The sequence below is a fragment of the Mus caroli genome, chromosome 1 (genome assembly GCF_900094665.2).
Source record: "Mus caroli chromosome 1, CAROLI_EIJ_v1.1, whole genome shotgun sequence".
NCBI lineage: Eukaryota > Metazoa > Chordata > Mammalia > Rodentia > Muridae > Mus > Mus caroli.
In genome coordinates this window covers 174,657,259-174,683,565 of record NC_034570.1, presented here as the reverse complement: position 1 = coordinate 174,683,565, position 26,307 = coordinate 174,657,259, and the positions used below count along the sequence as shown (strand labels likewise).

Sequence of the window (26,307 nt, the reverse complement as noted above, 5' to 3'; positions counted from 1 at the left end):
GGGGGGGGGGGGGGGGGGCGGGGACCTGGGATTTGTAAACAGCGACTAAGAGTCCAGCTGAGGAGCGACCTGTGTTGCCTGCACTTCAGCGAAGGGTCAGCAGCAGCTCTGCTCTCTTCAGGTCTGGTCTCCCACTAGCTCTGGGCATCACTGGAAGGCTGCGTATCAGGATCCTCAGACCTCTCCTTCAGCAGAGGGCACAGGCTAACAGAGGCTGCGACCTCCCCGTCTCAGCTCTCTAAAGCTAACACAAGCCATTCGCCTCAGATCAGGCCGGTCCAGTGGACATGCTGACCAACTGGTTCAGGAAGGAGAAATGGGGATTCTTGCTCCAAAGCCCTTCTTGTCTCCTAGCTCCTTTTACATGAGGTTGATGGGCAGTTACAGATGAGTGGGTTCCTTGGTTCAGTGTGGACCTTGTCATGTGTGACCGCTCCCCGCCTGCCTCTCCCCATCACCTGTGTTTTGCAATTCTTCATATCTCAAGAACCAAAGATTAGAGGCTGACGGTGACTGACACAAGGCTCCAGGGTTGATTGCCAGACTCCCTGCCCCCCCCCTCACTAGAAAATACACCAATGGTCCTTCCACGAAGACACAGCAGCAGTTCTGGACAAAGTTCAAAGGTTAGCTGCTCACCTCTGCTCCAGGCAGTCAGGAACCCTAACTATTCCCTGTTTTGAGCAGTGGGATCTCATATACACTAAGCTTCTTGTCTATAGATCGATTCTGTCAGCCTCAGAGGCAAAGGGCATTGCCATTTTACTACCGTATTGAATCACAAAACATGTTCTGAATTGCACCACAGCCGTGGTGTCAAATTCTTCACTTTCGTTACAAGCTCTCAGGGAACGTAAGCAATAAACAAATAAATAACAGCAAATGCAAACAACCAAACAAAAAATGAGGGGGACAGTGACAAGTGCCAGAGAAGAGAGAGGAAGGGTCCAGGAGGCTGCCTAGAAAACGGCCAGGTCCTTTCCAGGCAAGTAAATTGGAAAACCATTCTAGAGAGATGGGAAAAGACACCAGGCTTAAAGGCTGGCATGTTCTAACGTGTTTACCAGGAGGAGTTGAAAACAGGGGGCAGGGGAACACTGAAACTTGACTGTGCACAGCGGGCGAGTAAGAAGTGGAGATGACCCAAGTGTCCATCAGGGGATGAGGAAATTAAATAAAATGTGGTTTATACAGACACTGGAATATCACCCAGCCTCTGCAAGGAGTGCAGTTCTAGAGCCTGTAATAACAAGGACGGACAACGGAAACACAGCGCTAATTTAACTGAGCAGGACAGAGGGACTAGTTGTACAGGATTTCAGCTCCAACCGCTTGACTCCAAATTCATAAACAGAAGTAGGAGAGGAGGGGGTGGGCGGGCGCGGTGAGCCGCTGCTCACTGGGTGCAGAGTTTCTGTTTGGAAAGACAGAGCTTTGGAAGCTGTGGTGAAGGTTGAGCAACGCTGATCGCCCGGAGGGCCATTACTCGCATACTTTGTGTGGGTGATATTATTGGTGGTCAGTGGCTGGGCTGGGCCTTTCCTGAGTTCTTGGCCCCATCTCCAACGGTTCTTTTGTTTTCTCTCTTTCTTTCTTTTTTTAAATCAGGGCTTGCCAAAAACTTTGTTTGAAGCAAAGCAACAGTACAAGCGTTAGACTCTAGTGTCTAGAGGAATACGCTGTCGAGACTGACAGAGGCCATAGGAGTAAGATCACTCAAGGGCTCTCTTTATCGTTCCAGGCCAAGAGAATGAGGATCTACGTACTGGGAGCCGTGATGAGGGTGGTCCTCTGCCTCGACTGACACATTAGGTCATATGCTAGCTTTTAACAGAACACGTACCTTTCCACAGAGCGTTAGTTCCAATTATATGAATGCCCACTTATTTATAGGCATAAGATGGTAAATGGGGGTATCCTGATATCCTGGTTATTATTATTATTATTTTTGTCGTCAGCTCAACACGATTTAGACTTATCTGGGAAGAGGAACCTCTGTTGAGAACATGCCTAGAGACAAGTCTGTGGGGGCATTTTTTGATTAACGATAGAGGTGGAACGAACCAGCCCACAGTGGCAGTGCCACCCCTGGGCTGGTGGTCCTGGGTTGTTTAAGAAAGCAGGCAGAGCAAACTGTGAAGAGCAGGGCAGGTTAGGGCAGGGCAGGTTAGGGTAGGGCAGGGCAGGGCAGGGCAGGGCAGGGCAGGGCAGGGCAGGGCAGGGCAGGAAGCAGCACTGCTCTGTGGCTTCTGCCCCAGTTTCTGCTCTGAACCTTCACTCCCCTGGCAGAGAAGTGGTGTATTGTATTTCCTCTGGAAATGGCTCTGTCTGTTGCTCTTCTGTCTCCAGTCATCCTTCACCCGAGGAGGAAGTATCTTTAAACATGGAGAGAGTGGGCTAGGAAAGGATCGTATAGACGGACAGTTCACCTTTTCAGCAAACTTCAGAATTCACAACACCCAGTATTTAAACATTCGGTGGGTGGGGCTGGAGAGATGGCTCAGCAGTTCAATGCACTTGCTGCTCTTGCGGGTGAAGGGGTTCTGTTGCCAGCACTCCCTCTTCTGGCCTTTGCAGGCACTGCATGCATGTGGTGCGCATGCAAGGATAAAGGCAAACACTCATGCCTGGAATTTAAAAGTAAGCAAAGCAGCGCGTGGAATTGCTGCTACCTGGTGCTCAGCTGAACTCTGTGACTGCAAACTCCTTGAGGAACAACCTCGCCTTTCTGTCCCTGAGAGCTCACTGCTTCCCCCGACCTTCTGGTTGGCTGTGAAGTGGATTCTTAACACCTTCTTGGAGCATGCTTAATGAATATGATCAAGTCCTGGCAAACGTTCAAACTGTTGCACATTGATTCCTGAGTGGTTATTGATGCCTTTAAAGTAAAAAGACGGTGGCGGGCCTCCGTCTTGCTCGTTGCCAATGTTTTGCCTGTGTTTTGCCAATGTCAGGTTTTGGCTCGTGATCAATGAAGAGGGGAACATGGTCACTGCCCGGCAGGAGCCTCGATTGGTCCTGATTTCTCTGACCTGTGAGGACGACACCTTGACTCTCAGTGCAGCTTACACAAAGGACCTGCTGCTGCCTATCACCCCGCCCACCACAAACCCACTCCTCCAGTGCAGGTGAGTAGAGCAGGCCTCTGGCCTGTGGACCAAATACACACGCAGTGCTCCTCACTTCAGCCTTTAGGTGTTTTTCAGCTAGCTTACAAACTAACTGATGGGCTTCATTATGCCATTTACACACACACACACACACTTACACACAACACCCTGTACCTTGCTCATATTAGCACCATGTTCCCTTGTCCTGTACTCCACTGGCCCCTTCTTCCCCTCAAATAATTGTCTCAATATTTCATATCACACATGTATAGATGGATAGGTCTGTGAATTCCCTCAGATGGTCCAGTACTTGCCTACCATATCATACAAGAAGCCCTGGGTTTACTCTCCAATACTACATCATCTAGGCATGATGGTACACACCTGTAATTCCAGGGCTGAAGAGGTAGGGGCAGGAAGATCTGAAGCTCAGGGTCATCTATGGCTGTATGATGAATTTGAGGTCAGCCTGGGCTACATGAAATCCTGGCTTTACATAGATAGGTCAGTAGGTAGATAGTTAAATCTAGACTCTAAAGAAAACACTGTTAACAGTTAGCCATCGAACGCACAGGACCCCTCAGTACTCTGTCCTCTGCATGAGAGGGGAAATGAGAGAGCTGCTTCAAAAGCTAGTGTGGGGACAAGGGACACAAAGCCCAGTGTAGCAAGCTGAGGATGTGGTGCAGTGGTAGAGCACTCGCCTAGCATACTGGAAGCTCTGGGTTTGAACCCCAACTCAACACAAACGAACTAATTAAATTACTATGTAGAAAGCAATGGGGGCCAAAGCACGCTGAACATAAAGCTAAGAGAAAAATAATAATCCCAGCAAAGAATCCAGGACAAAACTGGGGATAGGGAGGGAAGGTGTCTTAGAAGAGGGGAAGTCCTAATCTGTCCCAGGACTGTCCTTTCATAGGGTCTGGTAACAATGCCCTGTTAGATATGATATTCAGCTCGGAGAGGGGAAGTTACAAAGTGGAGAAGAACAGAGGTAACTGAAGAGGTGTCCTGTGTTCAGTTTCCCGAAGGAGGTCATTGCTTGGGCTTTCGATACGCAAGCCCGCTTCCTGAGCCCTGATGCTGGTGGGCTGAGGGAAGGGAGGTGCTCTGGGGCCTGACTTAGCAGCTAAGAAACAGCAGCTGAATTTCCTTTTTCTCATTGTAGGAAAATGATTTGGCTTAATTATATTTTTGCTATTGCTTCTGTATTTTTAATTTATATGCCACATGAGTTGGGTGTGATGGCACACACCTTGAGCCCCAGCACTCAGGAGGCAGAGGCAGGCTGATCTCTGTAAGTTCAAGACCAGCCTGGTATACATAGTGAGTTCCAGGACAGCCAGGGCTAAACAGAGTAGCCCTATCTTAAACAAACAAACAAACAACCCCCCCCCCCAGGAATCCATCTCAATCAGGCCTGTAATCCCAGCAGGAGGGAGGCTGAGGCAGGAGGATCATAAATTCAAAGGCAGCCTGGGCAACTCAGTGGATGCCACCTGAAAAAAAAATGAAGAAACAGTAAAAGGGATGGAGACGTGGGTCAGCGGTAGAGTGTTCGCTTAGCATGCACAAAGCCCTGGGTTCAAACCCCACTACTGCTGAAAATTCTGTCTCTGTGTCTGTCTCTGTCTCTGCCTTTCTCTCTCTGTCTCTTTCCACCACAAGGATCTGGGTCTCCTTATATCAGCTAACGGTTCCTCACTTGAGGCTCCTCTCAGGTGACTGAGTCTGGATGTGGAGGTAAATTGTTAATCCACTCTGAGCTCCTGGCGGGTGATTGCACAGCTTGTCACCCACCAGAATTCTCTGGATTCTTGAATGTAAGGCAGGCAGGCATGCAGGCAGGCAGGCAGGCAGGCATGTGTGCATGTGCACGCACACACACACCACACACACAGACACACAGCATTAATTTTAACATGCCTTACTAGCTCAGCCACTAGGCTTCTCCCTAACTCCACGTAGCTAACCTACTTTCCCCTCCAATACTCCTGAGTTATCATCCCCTTTTAAAATCTATGTTTCACATTCTGCTACCCCAGACCCAATGGGGGAGTGACCCCTGGGGCCACTTTCCTGAATTCTTACGTGTCGATGAGCTCTTAAGTCTGACCTTTCTGCTCCTTCTTGATGCATGGTCTGTTCTATGTCCCTCTCATAGCAGAATCCCTTCTTCTTCCCGCCCACCCCCCTCGCCCCCAGGATTTCTTGCCCAGGAATCCTAAAAGTCCCACCTCTTTCACCCTGCCCAGCCATTGGCCACTGGCTCTTTATTGGTCAATCAAAAACCAATGGGGGGCAGGGACCCTCAGTGTCTGAACATAGATTCCCATGTGATTTGGGGAGCCAAATTAAGACAAAACATTAGAACCAATCCCCAGCAGTCTTTGGGAACTTGGGTTCTCATGCTGATACCAACGTAGCCAGCTCCTCAGCCGCCGCCTCCCCAGCCTGCTCAGTTCTTCTGAAGATATTCAAACCTACCTCGCCCTTCACCCTCTACACGTGCCTTTCGGGTAGGGAGACACAGGTATGCTCCAGTTGCTTTGACAAATGGGAAAAGGCATGGTGGCTCAGTCCTTTAATCTCAGGACTTGAGCTGCAGAGGCAGGTGGATCTCTGAGTTCGAGGCCAGCCTGGTTTACAGAGCGAGTTCCAAGACAGCCAGGGATACACGAAGAAACCCTAACTTGAAAATAACAAAAAAAAAGGGAAAGGCAAACAACAAGAGAGGCTTCACACAGCACTCTCAACCTCACTGAGGTTTATACAGTTGCTCTGAGGCAGGGCTGAGCTGAAAGTAAAGTCTTCTGGTGATGAAGGCCCGTCAGCAGCGTGGTAGCATCACAGTTGGACTGATGCAGCTTTCTGACCCATTCAGAAATACAGTGTTAACCATACTCAGAGCATCCAAATTGTTCTTCCCTATTGCCTTGTCCCCACCCACTGTAGAGTGCATGGCCTGGAGATACAGGGCAGGGATTGTGGAGAGGATGCGGCTCAGTGGGTCAGCAGCTTCTTGAAGATGCAGTCCTGTCGCCTGGTGCACTTCGAGCCACACATGCGCCCCAGAAGTTCTCGGCAAATGAGGGCTGTGTTCCGGACCAAGGACCAGGTAAATGGCTTGCGAGAGGCTTGGTGTGGTCTGAGCATGGAGAGAAGTTGTGGGTTTCCCCACATGTGACACATCCCTGACATGCTAAATGCTGTAGTTTTTCACAGCAACCTCCAGGCTCCAGGGACTCCAGGCAATAGACACAAAGAAGGACTTGTGCTCACAGCCTGGGCCGGACAACCCTCATGAACCAGGCTTCTATGTAGAGGGCCAAGGTACACAGGGCAGGAAGGCCTGACCACCGCTGCTATGTAGGCTCCAGTCTCCCCTAAAAGTGGTCAGAAATGTGTGAAGTCTCTTCCCCAGAGGCAAGCCCCTCTCCCTGGCTGACAACAAGGCCTCATGGCCCCAGCCCTTTTCTTCTCTCCTTGCCTAAGATTTCTGGGAGTATCTACTTACTTCCTGTAAGTGTTCTGTTGCCTGTAGAGATTCGATACTATTTATTCTGCAGCGATATCATTTTCAATCAATTCTGTAACAGTGTAGTCCAAATGTTTTAGCTTTCTTACAAGGTGTGTCAGAACACAAGGGGAAGTGTAGGGTTCACCTAATCATGATATAGGGTGGTATCACTACAGACAACTTTAATGGTAAAAAAAAAAAAATGAGGGCCAACATTCATACTTCATATTAAATTAGAGGTAGCATAAAGATAGGTACTTATAGAACCAGTCAGCATTTTCTCAAAATAATGAAGCCATTGCTTTGTCACTAAACAAAGCGTTTGTATTAAACGCTAAGGAAATGATGCTTAGGACGGTGAAGCGATGTCTTTAAAAATTATTTATTTATTATGTCTACAATATTCTGATTGCATGTATCCCTGCATGCCAAAAGAAAGTGTCAGATCTCATTGCAGATGGTCGTGAGCCACCATGTGGTTGTTGGGATTTGAACTCAGGACCTCTGGAAGAGCAGCCAGTGCTCTTAAACTCTGGTCTATTTCTCCAGGCCCCCAAAATTGAGTGACTTGGTTTTTAAAAAAGATTTATTTATTTAATGTATATAAGTACACTGTAGCTGTCTTCAGACACACCAGAAGAAGGCATCAGATTCCATTACAGATGGTTGTGAGCCACTATGTGGTTGTTGGAAATTGAACCCAGGACCCCACTGATCCATCTCTTCAGCCAAAGTGATGTCTTTAAGGGAACATGTGTAGTGATGTAGGGCTCTGAGGTCATGCATAAAACAAAACAAAATAAAACAAAACCAAATTTTATAGGTGTGCATGTTTTGCCTAAATGTTTATGTACCACATATGAGCAATGCCTATGAAGGCCAGAAGAGGGCATCAGATCCTCTAGAACTGGAGTTACAGGTGGTTGTAAGCTGCCATATGGGTGATGGGAAGTGAACCCTGGATCTCTGCAACAGTAGCCAGTGCTCTTAACTGCCGAGCATTCTCTGCGACCCCTTTATGCCAAGCAGTTCTGCAAGGACAGTTAAGATTTGAATTGCTGCCGGGAGTGGTGGCGCACGCCTTTAATCCCAGCTCTTGGGAGGCAGAGACAGAGGGATTTCTGAGTTCGAGGCCAGCCTGGTCTACAAAGTGAGTCCCAGGACAGCCAGGATTACACAGAGAAACCCTGTCTCAAAAAAACAAAACAAAACAAAAAAAAAAAAACCAAAAAAAACCAAAAAAACCCAAAACAAACAACCAACCAAACAAACAAACAAGATTTGAATTGCTATGACATGTCTATGAAAAGAACTGGAAAAATAGTTATAAAGATGTGTGTGTGTGTGTGTGTGTGTGTGTGTGTGTTGGGGGTGTGGAGGCTGAACTCTGATTTCAGGGACTAGACCCAGGATGTCCCCTTTGAGCACCTACGAAGTGAAGGCTTATGTCTGGAAGATGCACATGGGTGTATCCAATGACTGTAGGGCCACATTGTATCCAATGTCTGCTTCCTTGTCAGGTGGCCTACTCAGATGCAAGTCCATTCTTGGTCCTCTCTGAGGCATCCTTGGAAGATCTCAACTCCAGGTTGGAGCGCAGAGTGAAAGTGACAAACTTCAGGCCTAACATTGTCATCTCGGGATGTGGCGTTTATGCTGAGGTAACATTCGGCCTGAAGAGCCTCTTTCTTTTTATTTTACGAACGATGTAGTCGTTATTGCCAGGATGCCCATAACTGTAATCAAAGCAATGGCGGTAGAGGCAGGAGGATTAGGAGTTCAAAGCCAGCCTGAGCTACATAATGAGTTCAAGGCCAGCCTAAACTATGTAAGACCCTTTCTCAAAATAACAACAACAAAAAGTATAATGGCTATTTATGTTGGGCTAGACTATTGCCAGGAGTTGTGTGTCCCTGTACTGTACAGTGACTCTATTGGTAGGTTTGTTGAGCACCTAAGATGGAAGACACACACAGGCGAGGCAGAGGTGCTGCCTTGTGAGGCCTAAGACTTACGGGGCAAATCCTGAGTAGGCAGATTGACTGTTGAGCTACATGTACTCAGCGTGGACAGCATGGTCTGTGTCATTCATGGGACAAACAACATGCTTGTTTTGTCTTGCTACCCCACCCCATTTCTGCCTAGCTGGTGACTCATTTGAGGAAGACTGGCATTTTTAGCATGGCAGCTGGTAGGGGATGGAACACTTCTCAGCTCGATGGTGCCATTTCCTAACACTTCCAGGGCCTCTTTCCTCTGGTTCTCAGGTGTCTCACATTGTGCCTCAACATAGAGAACTATGATGCTGGTTTCTAAGAGAACTATGATGCTGGTTTCTAGTGTCCTCTGTGGTCCTAGCAGCTTACTTACCTTTGTGACAACCTTTGGTCGTTGACTTTGACTCTGCCTGATCTGTGATGAAGGCAGATGCTGGTCACGACAGAACCAAATGTGAGGATCATGAAGAATGTGGAACAGGGCCAGCGATGGTTGCAATGAGATGTCCTTCGTGGTCTCAAGCATTTGAATAGCTGGTTCCCAGTTGATGTCACTGCTTGGGGAGGTTTGGGACTTGTCTTAGCTAGGGTTTACTGCTGTGAACAGACACCATGACCAAAGCAACTCTTATAAGAACAACCTTAATTAGGGCTGACTTACAGGTTCAGAGGTTCAGTCCATTATCATCAAGGTAGGAACATGGTGCAGGAGAAGCTGAGAGTTCTATATCTTCATTTGACAGCTGCTAGCAGAATACTCACTTCCAGGCAGCTAGAATGAGGGTCTTATAACCCACATCCACAGTGACACACCTACTCCATCAGGGCCACACCTTCTAATCCTGCCACTCCCTGGGCCGAGCATATACAAACCATCACAGGACCTATGACCTAGTGACATTACAGTTGGCTCTCTCTGCTTGTACTTGGGGCTCAGTATGTGAGGTCTCAGCTCTCCCTGCTGCTATGCCTTTGTTCTGCCAGCCCAGACTCTAACTTCTGGAATAACCCCAAATAAGTGGCTTCTTTTATAAGATGATTGCTCATAGTGTTTGATCACAGCAATAGAAGTGTAATGGATTCAGGGATGAACGTGAAACAACTCACAACCACACAGTGAATCTGATGTGTTTCTGGCAGTGCTTGCCCATATTGCATCACGTGATTTTACTGCAGCCTCAGTTCTGAACACATGAACACTTCGAGTGTACCACCATCACAGCACACAACAAAAGCAATACCTTGGCTCCGATTGATTTTGTTTGTTATGAGTTGTGGTGGTTTTATTGCGCATACAAAGTTTCTGCACAACGTAATAGTTTCATAACAGAAAACAAAGGTAACCCTTTTCTACCTTCACTTCAGCACATAGCCAGTAAGAATTTCTTTGTATTTTTATTTTGTCAGACAAAGACATTCATGTCATTAGCATACAGGTTTCACTTTCGTCTTTCACAAATGACTAAATGGTAAATGCTTTGAAGAATTGTTTTAAAAATGGTTTTTATGATTTATTTGCAACACATGTTTGGAAACTGTGTCTATTTTGTATAACTGGATGCTTGGGGAATCACATAAAGATTTCTCAAGTAGAAAGTGGTAGTGAGGCCACCAACAGATTGGGAAAGGATCTTTACCTATCCTAAATCAGATAGGGGACTAATATCCAATATATATAAAGAACTCAAGAAAGTGGACTCCAGAAAATCAAATAACCCCATTAAAAATGGGGCTCAGAGCTAAACAAAGAATTCTCACCTGAGGAATACCAAATGGCTGAGAAGCACCTGAAAAAATGTTCAGCATCCTTAATCATCAGGGAAATGCAAATCAAAACAACCCTGAGATTCCACCTCATACCAGTCAGAATGGCTAAGATAAAAAATTCAGGTGAGAGCAGATGTTGGCGACGATGTGGAGAAAGAGGAACACTCCTCCATTGTTGGTGGGATTGCAAGCTTGTACAACCACTCTGGAAATCAGTCTGGCGGTTTCTCAGAAAATTGGACATAGTACTACCGGAGGATCCTGCAATACCTCTCCTGGGCATATATCCAGAAGATGTTCCAACTGGTAATAAGAACACATGCTCCACTATGTTCATAGCAGCCTTATTTATAATAGCTAGAAGCTGGAAAGAACCCAGATGTCCCTCAACAGAGGAATGGATACAGAAAATGTTGTGCATTTACACAATGGAGTACTACTCAGCTATTTAAAAGAATGAATTTATGAAATTCCTAGGCAAATGGATGGATCTGGAAGGCATCATCCTGAGTGCGGTAACCCAATCACAAAAGAACTCACATGATAGGTACTCACTGATAAGTGGATATTAGCCCAAAAACTTAGGATACCGAAGATATAAGATACAATTTGCAAAACACATGAAACTCAAGAAGAAGGAAGACCAAAGTGTGGACACTATGCCCCTTCTTAGAATTGGGAACAAAATACCCATGGAAGGAGTTACAGAGACAAAGTTTGGAACTAAGACGAAAGGATGGACCATCTAGAGACTGCCATACCTGGGGATCCATCCCATAATCAGCCTCCAAACGCTGACACCATTGCATATGCCAGCAATATTTTGCTGAAAGGACCCTGATATAGCTGTCTCTTGTGAGGTATGCCGGGGCCTGGCAAACACAGAAGTGGATGCTCACAGTCAGCTATTGAATGGGACACAGGGCCCCCAATGGAGAAGCTAGAGAAAGTACCCAAGGAGCTAAAGGGGTCTGCAACCCTATAGGTGGAACACCAAATGAACTAACCAGTACCCCAGAGCTCATGTCTCTAGCTGCATATGTAGCAGAAGATGGCCTAGTCGGCCATCATTGGGAAGAGAAGCCCCTTGGTTTTGCAAACTTTATATGCCTCAGTATGAGGGAATGCCAGGGCCAAGAAGTGGGAGTGGGTTGGTAGGGGAGTGCTGGGGGGAAGGTCTGGGGGACTTTTGGGATAGCATTTGAAATGTAAATGAAGAAAATACCTAATTAAAAAAATAAATTAAAAAAAAAAAGGAAAGAAAGAAATAGTAGTGAATGGAAAAACATTTAAGAAGCCCTGGCCCGGAGGGCTTGGTGATTGAGGCCATCAGTGGGTACCCAGCGGAGATGTCAGTCTTAAATAGGAATTTACTTCTGGCCATACTTTTCCTATGTACATTGAAAGGGAAAAGCAGAGGAGACTAGAAAGAAGCCCTTACCTCTGCCAAGTGATTGAGTTCTAACCCCATATGTTGGAGGAACTATTCTGTCTCTTGGCTTTGCTGTAAGAGATGAACAAGGAATGATGGGAAAAGAACAATCTAGGAATTCCATTCCCACACACACACACCCCTGATACTTTTAAATTTTTATTTATTTATTTATGTGCATGTGTATATGTTCTGTGCATGTGTAGAGGTTAGAGGATAATTTGTGGAAATTGGCTCTCTCCCGCAGTCATCTGTGTCCTAGGGATTGAATTTAGGGCTTCAGATTTGGTTGGCAAGTATCTTTACCAATGAGCCATCTTGCTAGCTCACTTCCAATGTTTTATATAAAATATCCCTTGCATACTCTCAGGTTCAAACGTGTATGTTCTGTGAAGGTAACGTCTATTCGCCTGATGTAATTGTCATCTCAGAGGTTTACTGCCTCTGTCTGCAACCCTAAGTCCTAGTCCTGGAAACTTCTAGCCTCCATACAATCTAATCTAGGTCTAGATTAGCGTCTCCGCCTCTGAGACTTGCTGCTGAATAAGCTCACCCCTTCCTAGTTCTTTCCGATCTCTAGCTGGCTGATTCAACTCAGCTGGTCTGGCCCAAACCCCTCTGCAAGCTGACTGATTCAATCCAGGTTTTTTCTTGGCCTCTGACGTTTTTGCTCTGCTTGGCCTCAAACTAATCTATTGTAATCTTCTAACTTCTCCTCCTGCTCTGGCTCATTTTCTCTTCATCCCCTCTCTGTAAAACTCTCCTAGTAAAACTGCCTCCTCTCTCCATGCTGCTGTCTCTTAAGGAGCCTCTCTTTTCTCTCTGGTCTCATGAGAGTGGGGTATATACTATTCTGTCCAATCTTTCTCTTTTATAGCTTTGTCTGCCACTTATTTGACTTTGACTCTGCCTGATCTGTCATGAAGGCAGATCACTTTCATGAAGAAGATCACCTTCAAACATGGGTGCTTCCTTCAGCGAACTAACTTTACCTTCATTGTTTGGAATTAGAGACATGGGCTAAGGGCATGTGCATTCCAGTCAGAGGGATTAAATATTCGTGTGAGCGAAGGCTGAGCCACACCACAGCAAGAAACAGGTTTTTCCAGTAAATGACACAGTCTCAAGGTTGAAGTGTGATCAAATGTCTTGCAACATTTCTCTAAAGATGGGAGAGTGTCTGTGCAGTGAGTGAACTGCATGCCTCCTTATGCAATGGCTACTTCTGCTCCTTTGTGACAATGGGCCATATGCACAGGCTTCTGCCAATCATTAATCAGCTTGACAAAAGGCAACAACTGATGTTTTGAGACTGTCACTTGTTTGTTTCTTTGTTTTGAACAGGGTTTCCTTGTGTAACAGCCCCCCGCTGTGCTGAAACAAACTTGAAACTTGCTATGTATCAAGGCTGGCTTAGAAGTTCTGATTCATTCTCTCTCTCTCTCTCTCTCTCTCTCTCTCTCTCTCTCTCTCTCTCTCCCTCTCTCTCCCCTCTCTCTCCCCTCTCTCTCCCTCTCTCTTTCCCCTCCCCCTCTCTCTTCTACTCTCTCCCCTGCCCCTCTGCAATTCTCAACAACCTGCAGCAATCCCAATCCTGCTGTGTTTCACCTGCTGCTCCTGAGGGTCATACAGCCCAGGACTCCCTCTGACGGGCTCAGTTCTGTTGATAAAGAAGAGGCAGCTCCCAGGCTGCCCGCAGGCTCCTCCCTTACCCAGAGCCCTTGTCACTTCCCAGCATCTGCTTGGAGCACAACACTTTTACTGAACTTGGCACTGGAAATTTGTTCCTGGCTCCTCCCTCTGTTCTGCCCCTCCCGGGCCCAGTCACACACACTTGTCTTGTGATTCTCAGTTCTTGGTCTCCAGCTAGGTCAGAGTTCGATACATCATCACATCTGGACCACAAAGTGTTCTCTCTTGAACCCTAGAGAGGCAAGGGACAAGTTCCCAGGGGCCCTGTGGGAGCTCTTATGCTTTTCAGTGTGACTGCCTTGCTCAATATTATTCTGTCTCTCAAAATGTCTATACTAAGCCTGTAAGTGGACTCAGCTCATAAGACTTACCACTCACCATGACACCTCTCACACCCCTTCACACACATAGACAATATTAATAAGTAAATGAATTTTAAGTCATCCTTACATGGAAATAATAATAATAATAACAACAATAATAGTAATTCCATACCCTCTTTCCAGCTTTCAAGGTCTGTTACCATGACAAAGTTCATTTTCTTCGTCTGTACTTTCTATAAGAGCTCTATAAACTGTAAATTGGGCCTGTAGTGGTTGTATAACCTTAGGCCAGAGTTGGCTTTGTCCAGGCCTTTCTGACACTGAGCCCATCTTGTCTGGAGATAATACCTCCAGCCAGTGTGTCCTGACTTAGACTCCCGTGGACTCTTGAGGGCACAGCACCTTTCCAGGCCTGGTGTGAAGTCAGTAGTAATTGCTTTCTCCTCCTCCTTCCCTTTGCTATACAGGCACTTTCCAGATGGTGCTATTTTTTTTTTTTTTTGAGAGAGAGAGGAGTCTTACTATGTAAAACCAACTGGCCTGGAACTTGCTATATAGACCAGGACGGTCTCAGACTCAAGGAGATCCACCCTCCTGAGTGCTGGGGTCAAAGGCATGTACCACCACACCTGATAACCCTCTTTTAAATAAGAAGATTGCTGGGAACGGAAGGCTAGTGTCCTGCAAGAGCAGCACACAGACTCTCTGTCTGTCTGTTTTAAACAGTGTTGCCCTGTGTAACAGCCCTGGCTCTGCTGAAACAAACTTGCTATGTATCAAGGCTGGCCTAGAAGTTCGGATCCTCCTGTCTCTGCCTCCCAGGTGCCAGGATTAAAGGTGCATGACATCATGCTCAGTGCTGGGAGTTCAACATAGGGCGTCATGGGTGGACCAGCTTTCAAAGAGGGGAGAGGATGGAGAGGGGATAGGAAGTCAGGGAACTAACAGGCGTGTGGTGTCCGCTGGCCCCTCTGGACTGAGGTGAAGCCCAGTACCTCTGATGCAATGACATCACTAGGTATGACTTCCCACAAGTCCCTGCACAGGTGGGTGCCCAAAGGAGCTCCTGGGAATGTGTTCTTTACTTTCTAGGATTCTTGGAACGAGGTTCTCATTGGAGATGTGGAACTGAAACGGGTGATGCCTTGTACCCGGTAAGACCCTTTCCTGTCATGGGGGTGGGGGATGGGGTGGGATTGGGTGGGGATGAGGGTGAGGGCAGGGCCTCTCTGCTTTGTTCCCCGTGCAATGCTTTTTGTGTGCGTGTGTGTCTAGGTGCCTTTTAACAACAGTGGATCCAGACACTGGCATCTCGGACAGGAAGGAGCCTCTGGAAACACTGAAGAGGTAGAACCAGGGGTGTGGGGTCTCATCCAGGGGTCTGGGCATCTGAGGAGCCATGTTTATTAACATTTGTAAGGGGAAACAGTGGAAATAGAACACCCATGCAGAATGGGAGCTTTAGGGAGTTCTGGCCACTAGGCAGTTGGTATGTACAGAAAAGATAATTATGCCCAGGGTTCCATACTGCCTATAATTTGCTGTTCCCACAGGGGGTCTTGGAAGGTATCTCCAGAGGGTAATGGGGGTAAGGTGGGATAGGGGCTCCCATAAGGCACTGTGGGAAATGTCACTATGTGAGGCAAAATTCCCCAGAGGAGCAGGTTTGGGGACACACACAGCTCTTATTTGTATTTATATGCCATCAGAGCAGTGGAGGATCTGGTCTTTTTATCTTCCATGGAATGGAGGAGACACAGCAAAGTGAAAGACAGGAAGGCTGGACAGTGGGAAGAGACCCAGCCATGGCAATGTTGTTACTGTCAGCAAGTCTCCTTAGGCCAGGCCCTCAATCTGTTCTGGTTTTAGGTTCTAGGGATTGAATCCAGGACCTCATGATGCTTGGCAAGCTTCTACCCCGAGCTCTGTCTCCAGCCATCATTTTTACTTATTATTATTTCTTCTTCTTCTTCTTCTTCTTCTTCTTCTTCTTCTTCTTCTTCTTCTTCTTCTTCTTCTTCTTCTTCTTCTTCTTCTTCTCCTTCTCCTTCTCCTTCTCCTTCTCCTTCTCCCTTCTCCTCCTTCTCCTCCTCCTCCTTCTCCTCCTTCTCCTCCTTCTCCTTTTCCTCCTCCCCCTCCCCCTCCTCCTCATTATTATTATTATTATTACTGCATATGGGTATATATGTATTTATATATTTATATTTGTGTATAGCTTGTATGTGTATGGTCCCCACATAGGCCAGAAGAGGGCATCAGATCCCCTGGAGCTATAGTTGTATTTTGTTTTTGGTTTTGGTTTTTTGGTTTTTCGAGACAGGGTTTCTCTGTATAGCCCTGGCTGTCCTGGAATTCACTCTGTAGACCAGGCTGGCCTCGAACTCAGAAATCCTCCTGCCTCTGCCTCCCAAGTGCTGGGATTAAAGGCGTGCGCCATCACTGCCAGGCCGGAGCTATAGTTGTAGACAGTTGTGAGTCACCGCGTGGGAGCTAGGAACTGAACTTGGATCTCTGCCAGAGCAGCAAGTGCTCTAAAGCAGCCATTACTTTTTGTTTTGAGGCAGGGTTCCTCTAGGACGTTCAGGTTGGCTTTGAACTTGGTAAGCCTTGAACTTCTGATTCTTCTGTCTCAGTCTCCTGGGTAGCTTGGACTATATATATCACTAGACATGGCTCTGATCCTCATAAAATAGGAGATGAGGAAAACTTAGATGAGTCTATGTGTAGGTCAGATAAAAGACTCGGGAGCTGGCTGTCACCTTTGATCTCTCCCTCACACACTGCCCGATCTCATACTTCCTTTCTCTCTAGTCTTGAAAGGCTCACACAATTGCAGACCCATCTCTTCCTCAAAGCACTCTGGGTACTGCGGCTGGTTCTCTGCGCTGTCAGAGCCCCTCCCTTGGGAATCTATGTTTGTAGAAAGAGTAATGGACCCAAAACTCAGAGTAGGGGCAGGAAGCGGCAGCGTGGGGGTGATCACCGCGTGGGAGTGATCACAGGGGCCTGTACTCACCTCCTGATCTTCTGCAGGCTTCTCTAAGCCCAGCAGTCGGGCCCTAATTGCTTCTAATACCCAGGGAGACAGTGCTACCGGCCTAGGTGTCTTCTCCTATCTCTCCCTGAGATTTAAAGTGCCACGGATATAGTGATTTACGCCCTTCCCGGGACAGGTGGTCATAAATCGAGTAGGGAGAGGCCCCGGTGCACGGGTGTAAACCACAAGCTGAGCATGCAGCCCTCCGGCAGCAACTTGGGTATTGCTGATGTCCGGGAGATGGCGCTGCTTTGCACTGACTGTGCTGGGCAGGGCAGCTGACCTCTCTCCCACCTGCCTGACCGACTGTACCCAGCCGGGCAAAGCGAGACAAAGCAGTAGAGGATTAGTCCAGCGAAGGACTGATGCTGGATAGACACAGGGAGGCGTGTCTGCTCATGGGATAGTACAATGAACGGATGAAATCACTGTTCTTTCTTAGAGGACTGACTGAAGTGGGCCTTCTCTTCTTTTTCCTTTCTTCTTTATCTTTTATAGTGCTGGGATTGGATCCCAGGACATTGTGTACAATAGGTGAGCGTTCTGTCACCGAGTTCTGTCCCAGCATGCTTGGGACCTTGAGGTTTCAGGGTGTTTTGTTTTGTTTTGTTTTATGTAAAGATCTATTTATTTAATATTTTTATGTGTATGGGTATTGCCTGTACGCATATATACGCACACCACATGCATGCCTGGTGTTACAGATCCCCCTGGAACTGCAGTTACAGACAGTTGGGACCTTCCATGGCATGCTGTGAATTGAACCTGGGTTTTCTGGAAGAGCAGCTATTGCTCTTAAATACTGAACCGTTTCTCTAGCCCCGGCTTTTTGTGTTTTTTTTTTTTTTTTTTTGGTTTGATTGTTTGTTGTTTTGTTTTCTTTTTGTAAGAGGATTTCACATAGCTGGAATAAAGCAACTTGTATCATTTTTCAATAGGTGACCAGGTCCTGACCACAGGCCCTAGCAAACAAACCCCTCCACATCTTGCTGTATCTATTTGACACTTGAGAGTAAGAAAAGTCAGAAGAACTTTCTATCGCCCCCCCCTTCCCCTTCCTTTGGCCCCCACTTGCTCTGGCCCATAGGGGTTTTTTGGTTTGTTTGTTTGTTTGTTTGTTTGCCTCTCATTACGGGTGGTTGTGAGCCACCATGTGGTTGCTGGGATTTGAACTCATGACCTCCAGGAAAAGCAGTCAGTGCTCTTAACCCCTGCTCTCACCAGCCCCCAGAACTTTCTATTCTTAAAGCTAGCTGCTTTCAGTGACACTTAACCCAACCCCATTGGTGGCCCAGAGTGGGGACAGTGGGACAGAGTGGGAGCTGCCACATGATGCCTAACTCAGAACCCAGCCCTGGAGGTGGACAGTGAGGCCTCAGAAGAGAGGTGGACCTAAGGCTGCCCATCGCTCTGGGATCTCCACATGGGGAGTGGCTAGGGACCTTGCCTGTAGTCAAGCCTGGTCACTGGTGTGAGCACAGAAGGCAGTGTGACTCACACCTGCTCCTCACTAGTATACAGCACTTCATAATTGACTCTGCTCACACCATCATGTAAGGATGGAGACGTCTGGCAGGAGGAGCAGTTGTTTGTTGATGGTTGTTTTCAGTGCTGGGAGGAAACCCAGAGGCTCAAACATGTGTGCTGTACCCCTGAGCTACAATGTCTAGTCCCGGGACCTCTGTTTAGGATAAACAACATCTCTTAGGGGCTCTTACTGACCGGGGTAATTGCACTTTCTAGATGCACCAATGAAATACATGAGGTTTTTTTTTTTTGGGGGGGGGNGGAAATATAATGTATTGCTCAGTATGGTGGCAGCTACTTGGAGGCTGAAGCCGGAGGACTGGCCCAATTTGAGGTTATCCTGGTCTACGTAGTTAAGTTCCAGGTCATTCTGAGCTACAAAGTGAGACATTATCTCAAATTCTAATTTAATATGTTCTTTGACAATCTCACACATTTATATAATTATGGTGCTATAGCTCAAGGTCTTGAGTGCTAGCCTAGAACACATAAGGACCTCCATCTGATCCCCAGCACCTCCTAAGCTGGCCAGTGTCACACAGGCCTGCATATGCAACAGATATGCCGATACAGATATCTGTATCTCTATCTCTATTCGATATCAATAGATTTGTATAGATATATGGATATAGATGTAGATATAGATATATACATAGATGTTAGAAATAGATAGATGGATAGATAGATAGGGATAGGGATAGGGATAGAGATAGAGTCAGAGAAGATTCATTCATCAGACAATACGGATAGAAAAGGTTTGGTACACACCTCTTGCGATACCTAGTTATGTCCACCAGAGGCCGCTCTTGACCTCACTTGGTCTCTCTCACCTGACACTTAGGAACTGTCCAGGATAAAGATAGATGTGTGATTGGTTGCATCTCTGGATTCTTACCAGGCTTGGGGAAGAGGGTTGCCTAGGAATATGTAGATATGAAGAGTGGTATCAGTCTTGCTAGAGGATGAGATAACTTTGAGCTCCTGATCTTCCTTCTGGGCTCTGATACCAGACTAGCATTTAGAGATGGGATTTTGGGCACAAAGGTTTTGCCTCTGAGACGCAAATGTAGAGCAAGGATGTCACACATTCCTATTAAGGCTTGTAAAAAGGGCTAGCCTATTGTGGGACGTGCTTGATGCATATGCAAGTGTGTAAGAGGTGTAGGGAGTCCCTGAGATAGGTAGACTCCTCAGTCCAACAGTACAGAGCCTGGGAATAAGACATGCCAAGCCACACAAACAAATGCTCTCTCCCTCCTACCCCATGCCCAAGTGTCTCTTCCATCACGTGGCAACCAAGAGAGAGAGAAGTAAGAAGAGATACCTGAATTCATGGGTCCAAGGTTACTGCAGGCTATGCCATCTGGAAACACTTTATGCAAGCTGAGATAGCCCAGATTAGCAGCTTTATCCATCCATCGATTGATAGATTGATCCATCCATCTATCCATCCATCCATACATACATCTGTCCATCCATCTATCCATCCATCTGTCCATCCTTCTGTCCATCTGTCCATCCATCCATCCATTCATCCATCTATCCACTCCTTTCTTGAATAGCTGCAATGTGCCGGGTTCAGGGCTACATTAGGAAGCCTAGAACACATAAGGACCTCCATCTGATCCCCAGCACCTCCTAAGCTGGGCATTGTCACAGCCTCAGTTAACCCCTTATCCACCTGGACCACATGAGATCTTGCCCCACATCTACTTCCTCAACAGAAAATTTAGATCTCTGTTGGTTGTGGTAGCACAATTGGAAAGAGATGCTGAAGAGGCAGAGGTAGGAAGATCAATAGGTCAAGGGTAGCCTAGGTTGTACCTTTTGACCCTGAACATTTGGGATCTTGTTTGAGTCTCTATTCTCGTCAGACATTTCTGTTTTGAAGAGTAGGTAGTGCCAAGTTTTTACAAGGTGATGTTTTTTTTTATATATATATATTTTTTGATTTTTAATATTTTTATTACATATTTTCCTCAATTACATTTCCAATGCTATCCCAAAAGTCCCCCATAGCGCCCCCCACTTCCCTACCCACCCATTCCCATTCTTTTGGCCCTGGCATTCCCCTATATTGGGGCATATAAAGTTTGCAAGTCCAATGGGCCTCTCTTTCCATTGNTGGCCGACTAGGCCATCTTTCGATACATATGCAGCTAGAGACAAGAGCTCCGGGGTTCTGGTTAGTACATCATGTTGTTCCAACAATAGGGTTGCAGATCCCTTTAGCTCACAAGGTGATGTTTTAAAGGTAAAGTAGGAAAAAAATTATTAATTTCAATAATAATGTTGAGGTCAGCTTAAGTGAGAAGCTAAAAGAAGCTTTCCTGGTGGAAAGGCGCTGTGGGCAGGGTCTTACCATGACATTTCCAGGCTGTGTATATGAACACTCCATGGCTTCTTGAGTTTTCTGCCTGGCAGAGGTACGTATCCCTCCTCCACACACCCCCTCCACACCCTCCTGTAAGGTCTTGCTATGTAGCCAGGTTGACCTTAAACTTGATATCCTCCAACTTCGGTCTCCTGAGTGCTGGGATGACCACATCTAGCTCACACTGTCTTTAAGGGTCTCACCAACACACAGCCATTCAACAAGCAGTGTGAGCCAGAGGTGACTGACAAAGCCCAGAACTGAGTGTTAAGTGGATAAAGGGAACTGGACACACTTTGACTTCCCCAGGTCATTCTGTCCCATAGAACAGACAGACATGTGACCTGAACCTATAGGACAACACATGGCAAGAACAGAGAAGTTAAAAAACAGGAACTTGCTGCTGCCTTATGGGATTATGGGCTTTTTCCCTGGAGCAGGTCACATTTGAGCAGAGCCCTAGAGAGAAAGGTGGGATTCTGTTTCTTGGGGAAGAGGAGGAGGGATAGGGATGAGGGATAGTTATGGGGGAGGAGGGATGGTTATATGGGAGGAGGGATGGCTAAAGGAATCAGCAAGCCATATAAAGCACAGTGGGTAATTCTGCAGTGTTACATGGGCACAGTATGTCTCAGGAGAGAAAAGTTTAAGAAAGCTGTCTGGAGCTGGGTACAGAGCTTTGCACACCATGTGGTAGAGCTGCGGTGTTATTCTTCCTTCCTTCCTTCCTTCCTTCCTTCCTTCCTTCCTTTCTTTCTTTCTTTCTTTCTTTCTTTCTTTCTTTCTTTCTTTCTTTCTTTTTTAAAGAATTATTTATTTATTTTATGTACGTGAGTACATTTCAGCTGTCTTCAGACACACCAGAATGTAATGGCATTGGATCCCATTACAGATGGTTGTGAGCCACCATGTGGTTGCTGGGAATTGAACTCAGGACCTCTGGGAGATCAGTCAGTGCTCTTAAAGCACTGAGCCATCTCTCCAGCCCCTGCGGTATTATTCTTTATGCACTGGGCAGCCAGAGAGGCTTTCTTAGTTAAAGAATAATAAGGTCCAAATGAAGTCAAGGCAGCATGGGGCTGAAGAAGTGGCTCAGTGGTTAAAAGCAGAGCTGCTCTTCCAGAGAACCAGGGTTCAGTTCCCAAGACCCATTGTGGACACCCATAACTGCCTATAACTCCAGCTTCAGGAGAGCTCTTTTCTGGCATCCTCAGCCCCTGCACGTGTGTGCTGTGCTTATGCAAATGCAGAGAGAAACTCAGATGCTTAAGTAAAAACAAGCAAACCCTTTTCTTAAAAAGACAAACATAGAATAGTGTCCACAATAAGTTGATGTGGGACGGGGATGAAAACTAAAGAGAGCTGGCTAAGAAGTTAGAGGATTTGATAATGCAACTTCTCATGTACGTCTGCCATGTCGGCAGCAACGCTGGAACAATGCGGGTGAGAGAAGGGAGCAAATCAGATGATAGCCTCCAAGGGCCTCTGCTCTGGCTGACCATGGGCCGGGAAGAGAAGAGATGCAGTGGAGGGGCCGAGAGTCTGTCTGTGACCTTGGACTAGGTGACACTGTGGAGGAATTGTGAGAGAAAAGGAAAATTCCAGGCATGTCTGGTGAGAGCAGCAAGTCAGATAGGATTCCATGATACAAACTCCGGCATATGGGATTTCTTTTTTTTTTAATTTTAAGTCTTTCTTAAATTTTAAGCTTATTTGGTTTTTTGTTTGTCAGTTTGTTTACTGTTCCTGAGTGTTTTACCTGCTTCTGGTCTTCTGTGTGCCACATGTATACAGTCATAGCAGAGCCAGAGGAAGGAATTGGAGCAGATGGGACCCAAGTGTTACAAGCAGTTATGAGCCTCCTGGTGTGGGTGCTAGGAACCCAACCCTAGTCCTCTGGAAGAGCAGCCAGGGCTCGTAACCACTAAGCCATCTCTCCAGTCCCAAGCACCTATATCTTAATGTTGGGGAAGGGAATGTCATTGTGGGGAAAAGTCGAGATGACGTAGCTTTTGGCCATCCTCGGTGCTTCCAACGGGCCTGTTACTCTCTGCCCCACCCCCCATCCCTGAGGGTGCTGGTCCATTAGAGCTGATTGGAACTCTGCTCTAGGCACCGCCCACCTGGCTGGGTGAACACCTGCTTCAGCCCTGACAAAGCCACGTGGGGTCCAAGTTCTTCCTGTTCTTGTGACTCATCCGGGTCTTTTCCTGTTGCAGCTACCGCCTGTGTGACCCTTCGGAGCAAGCGCTGTATGGAAAGTTACCCATCTTTGGACAATACTTTGCTCTGGAAAATCCAGGGACAGTCAGAGTGGGAGACCCTGTGTACCTCCTGGGCCAGTGATGGGAACTGTTCGTTCTGGAAGAACAGATGTCTCTTAAAAGACCTTTACAAACAGACATCGCTTGAAACAGTTCTTTAGCCTGTTCTTTGGATCCGCCAGTTCCAAGTTTCTCTTCTTTCAGATTTCCGTCTGTTTCAATGTTTCCTGGGGCCAGCCCACAAAGCAGGAAAATACTGCTTTGCGAACTTAGCAGGTCCCTGTTAAGTTTCTTGTAGCATGAAGGGATTATCATATTGCCCTGTTTATAAATACGGAGTAATCCTTCTACGTCGGAATTCACTTGCCAAGACATCATCTCCCTAGCCTTCTTTTGGGAAAGAGAAGAAAAAAGGAGGAAGACTGTGTAAGCCAGAAGAATGTTCCAGAATGTTCTGCTGCCCTTGGACATGGTGCATACAATGGGAATTAAATGCTCTCCCAAGTAAAGTTGGAATGACGGCTTTTACTTTTCTCCTCGAGCCCAGGCTTTGGAAAGGGTTTAAAGAGCAAGCCCTAAAGATATTGGATGCTGTTGCTTACTGACAGTGTGAAGTTTGACAGACCCTTTAGCCCAAGAACACCTCTGAAGTGTCAGGGTCAAAGCCAGCTCTCTACAGCATCCAGACTGGCTCTCAGCTCTGTGAAAAAGAAGGTGTTTCCACTCTTGAAGCAAAGTGTTGATGCGCCTCACTAAAGGATTCAAGATCGTTCCTAGCATGTGGGGACAGATAGTGACACCAGAGAGGGAGATACCTCTGCCTGGGTGTCTAAGATGAGATTTGATCTTGCCCAGGAAAATGATGGCTCTCTTAATATGAGCAAAATGAAATGGTGGCGCCCCCTAGTGGTAGTGAATGGTAGCTCGGCCCACCTTGAGAAAAATTTAAAAAGGGGAAAAACAAAACAAAACAAAAAAACCAAAGCAATCTTGTGCTTGTTGTTTAGTTTTAAATTTTAAAACGTTTTAAAAACTGACATGCTTGGAATGTTTCTTCAGTTCTTTGGATCTGAGAGTTCCAAGTGTTTCTTCTATCAGATTTTCTTCTGTTTCAATGTTTCCTGGGGCCAGCACACAAAGCAGGGAACCACAGTCTTGCAGTGTAAACATTAGAAACATTTCCATCTGAAGGAAGTGGGGGAGCCCCAGATGCTCCGGGTTTCTCTGCTTTAGGAAAGCGACTTTCACAGGGCAGTGGTGGTGCATGCCTTTAATCCCAGCACTTGGGAGGCAGAGGCAGGAGGATTTCTGAGTTCGAGGCCACCCTGGTCTACAGAGTGAGTTCCAGGACAGCCAGGGCTACACAGAGAAACCCTGTCTCGAAAAACAAAACAAAACAAAACAAAAACAAAAACAAAACAAAACAAAAACAAAACAAAACAAAACAAAAACAAAAAAAAAGGAAAGTGACTTTCTTTTATTATATTTTAAATTTTACTTTATTTGAATACATATAAATATGTACATTAGTATATTAAGTAGTTGTGTGTATGTGTGTGTGTGTGCGCACGCACACAAGTGTCATGATACACAGCTGGAGGTCAGAGGATAATTTGCAAAAGTCACTTCTCTCCTGCCATGTGAGACCCTGGGATCCACTTCAGGTGGTCAGAGTAGCCACCCTTTCCCTCCCTGGCCCTAGGCCCATATCCCTAACACCTTGTAAAGATGGCGTCCTCTTCTCCACGGCTCATCACTGCAGACGAACCCCTCATCATCTCTGGGCAGAACCTTGCGTGAGGTAGCTAGAGCTAGCACTGCAGGGCAACCCCCAAATGGAAGACGGTACCCAGAGCCCTCCTCCCTTAACACTTGCCTTCTTCTGCCCACTGGAAGGAAGGTTCCACTTGAAGACAGAGAGCCCAGTGACGTCTAGAAGCTCTGAGCAGTTCTCCAGCTTGCTGTCAGTAAGACTTAGAGGCCATTTTCTTGTGTTTATTTTATATTTAACGAGTGGGTTAGTACGAAAGGAAAAACTGATGTCCCATTTACTTTGGATACTGATCACGCACACGCTTGAAATATAGGATCAGTTTCATGAGCCATCACAAACCCTCAGAAAGAGCTCATAAGAGCCAGTGACAGACATATGAGGTTGTGCCCAAATGTCTGCATTTTGTGAATGTTCTATGCATGGGGACTTTATACGGTAATCGTGGCGGACAGGTGAACTCCAGGAGGCAACCTTAAAGGTTTGCTGTCTTGGCATCCCCCAGAAAGAGCTCGAAACTTGCCAGCAGGCAGTAAAATAGCAACGTAGGCACACAAGAACTGAAAGAAAGCAGGATGGAACCGAGTGTGGCAGGATGAACCTATAAGCCTAGCCCCTGAAGGACTGAGCCAGGGGACTCATCCCAAGTTCAAGACTACACAGGGCTCCATAGTGAGTTTGAGCACTGTCGTAGTTTTGCTTAGGCTACTGTTATAAAATACCACACCCAGAAACAACTTAGCGGAGAAAGGTTTATTTAGCCCATAATTAAAGGTCCATCATGTGGAAGCGTCAAGGCTGTGGGTATTTGAGGGAGCTGATTGTACACACAATCCAGAGCAGAGAGAGAAATGAATGAACACATACTCACTCGCTTGATTGTGCTCAACTCGATTTCTTCACTCTCGTACAGTTCAGTATGTCCCTGCCTAGGGAATGGTGCCACCCACAGTGGGCTGGGTCTTTCTATATCAATTAAGGAGATCTCTTATAGATATGTCTACTGGCAAAACCAATATAGGCGATGCCTCATTGAGACTCTCTTCCCAGGTGGTTCTAGGTTGTGCCAAATTGACAAAACTAACCATCATATGCCCAGCATGGGTTATGTAGTGAGCCCCTGCCCTTCATCGTGTGTGTGGATGTTCGTGTGTAAAAATGCCAGAGGTCGGGCTGGAGAGTTGGCTCAGTGGTTAAGAGCACTGACTGCTCTTCTGATGGTCCTGAGTTCAAATCCCAGCAACCACATGGTGGCTCACAACCATCTGTAATGAGATCTGATGCCCTCTTCTGGGGTATCTGAAGACAGCTACAGTGTACTCACATATAATAAATAAATAAATAAATAAATCTTAAAAATAATGCCAGAGGTCGATGGCAGGTATCTCTCCATCTTATATTTTGATTAATCGGGGTTAATCTGGGTCTCACCATTTTTAATCTGTTAGCTAGCCAGTGGGATCACCTGTCTCCATTTCTCCTTCCTCCCT

At 46.5% G+C, this 26,307-nt stretch overlaps 1 protein-coding gene across 1 annotated transcript in view; it reads left to right on the top strand.

The window, feature by feature from the left end:
• The window catches only part of Marc1 (mitochondrial amidoxime reducing component 1), a 24,630-nt gene extending 1,068 nt beyond the window's left edge, over positions 1-23,562 (top strand). The window contains exons 2-7 of the mRNA XM_021158543.2: positions 2,955-3,128; positions 6,069-6,231; positions 8,154-8,294; positions 14,937-14,998; positions 15,120-15,191; positions 23,002-23,562. Coding sequence (XP_021014202.1) covers positions 2,955-3,128; positions 6,069-6,231; positions 8,154-8,294; positions 14,937-14,998; positions 15,120-15,191; positions 23,002-23,128 — 739 coding nt within the window. The 3' untranslated portion in view covers positions 23,129-23,562. The remainder of the gene's footprint in view (positions 1-2,954; positions 3,129-6,068; positions 6,232-8,153; positions 8,295-14,936; positions 14,999-15,119; positions 15,192-23,001) is intronic.
• The last annotated feature ends 2,745 nt before the right edge of the window (positions 23,563-26,307 follow it).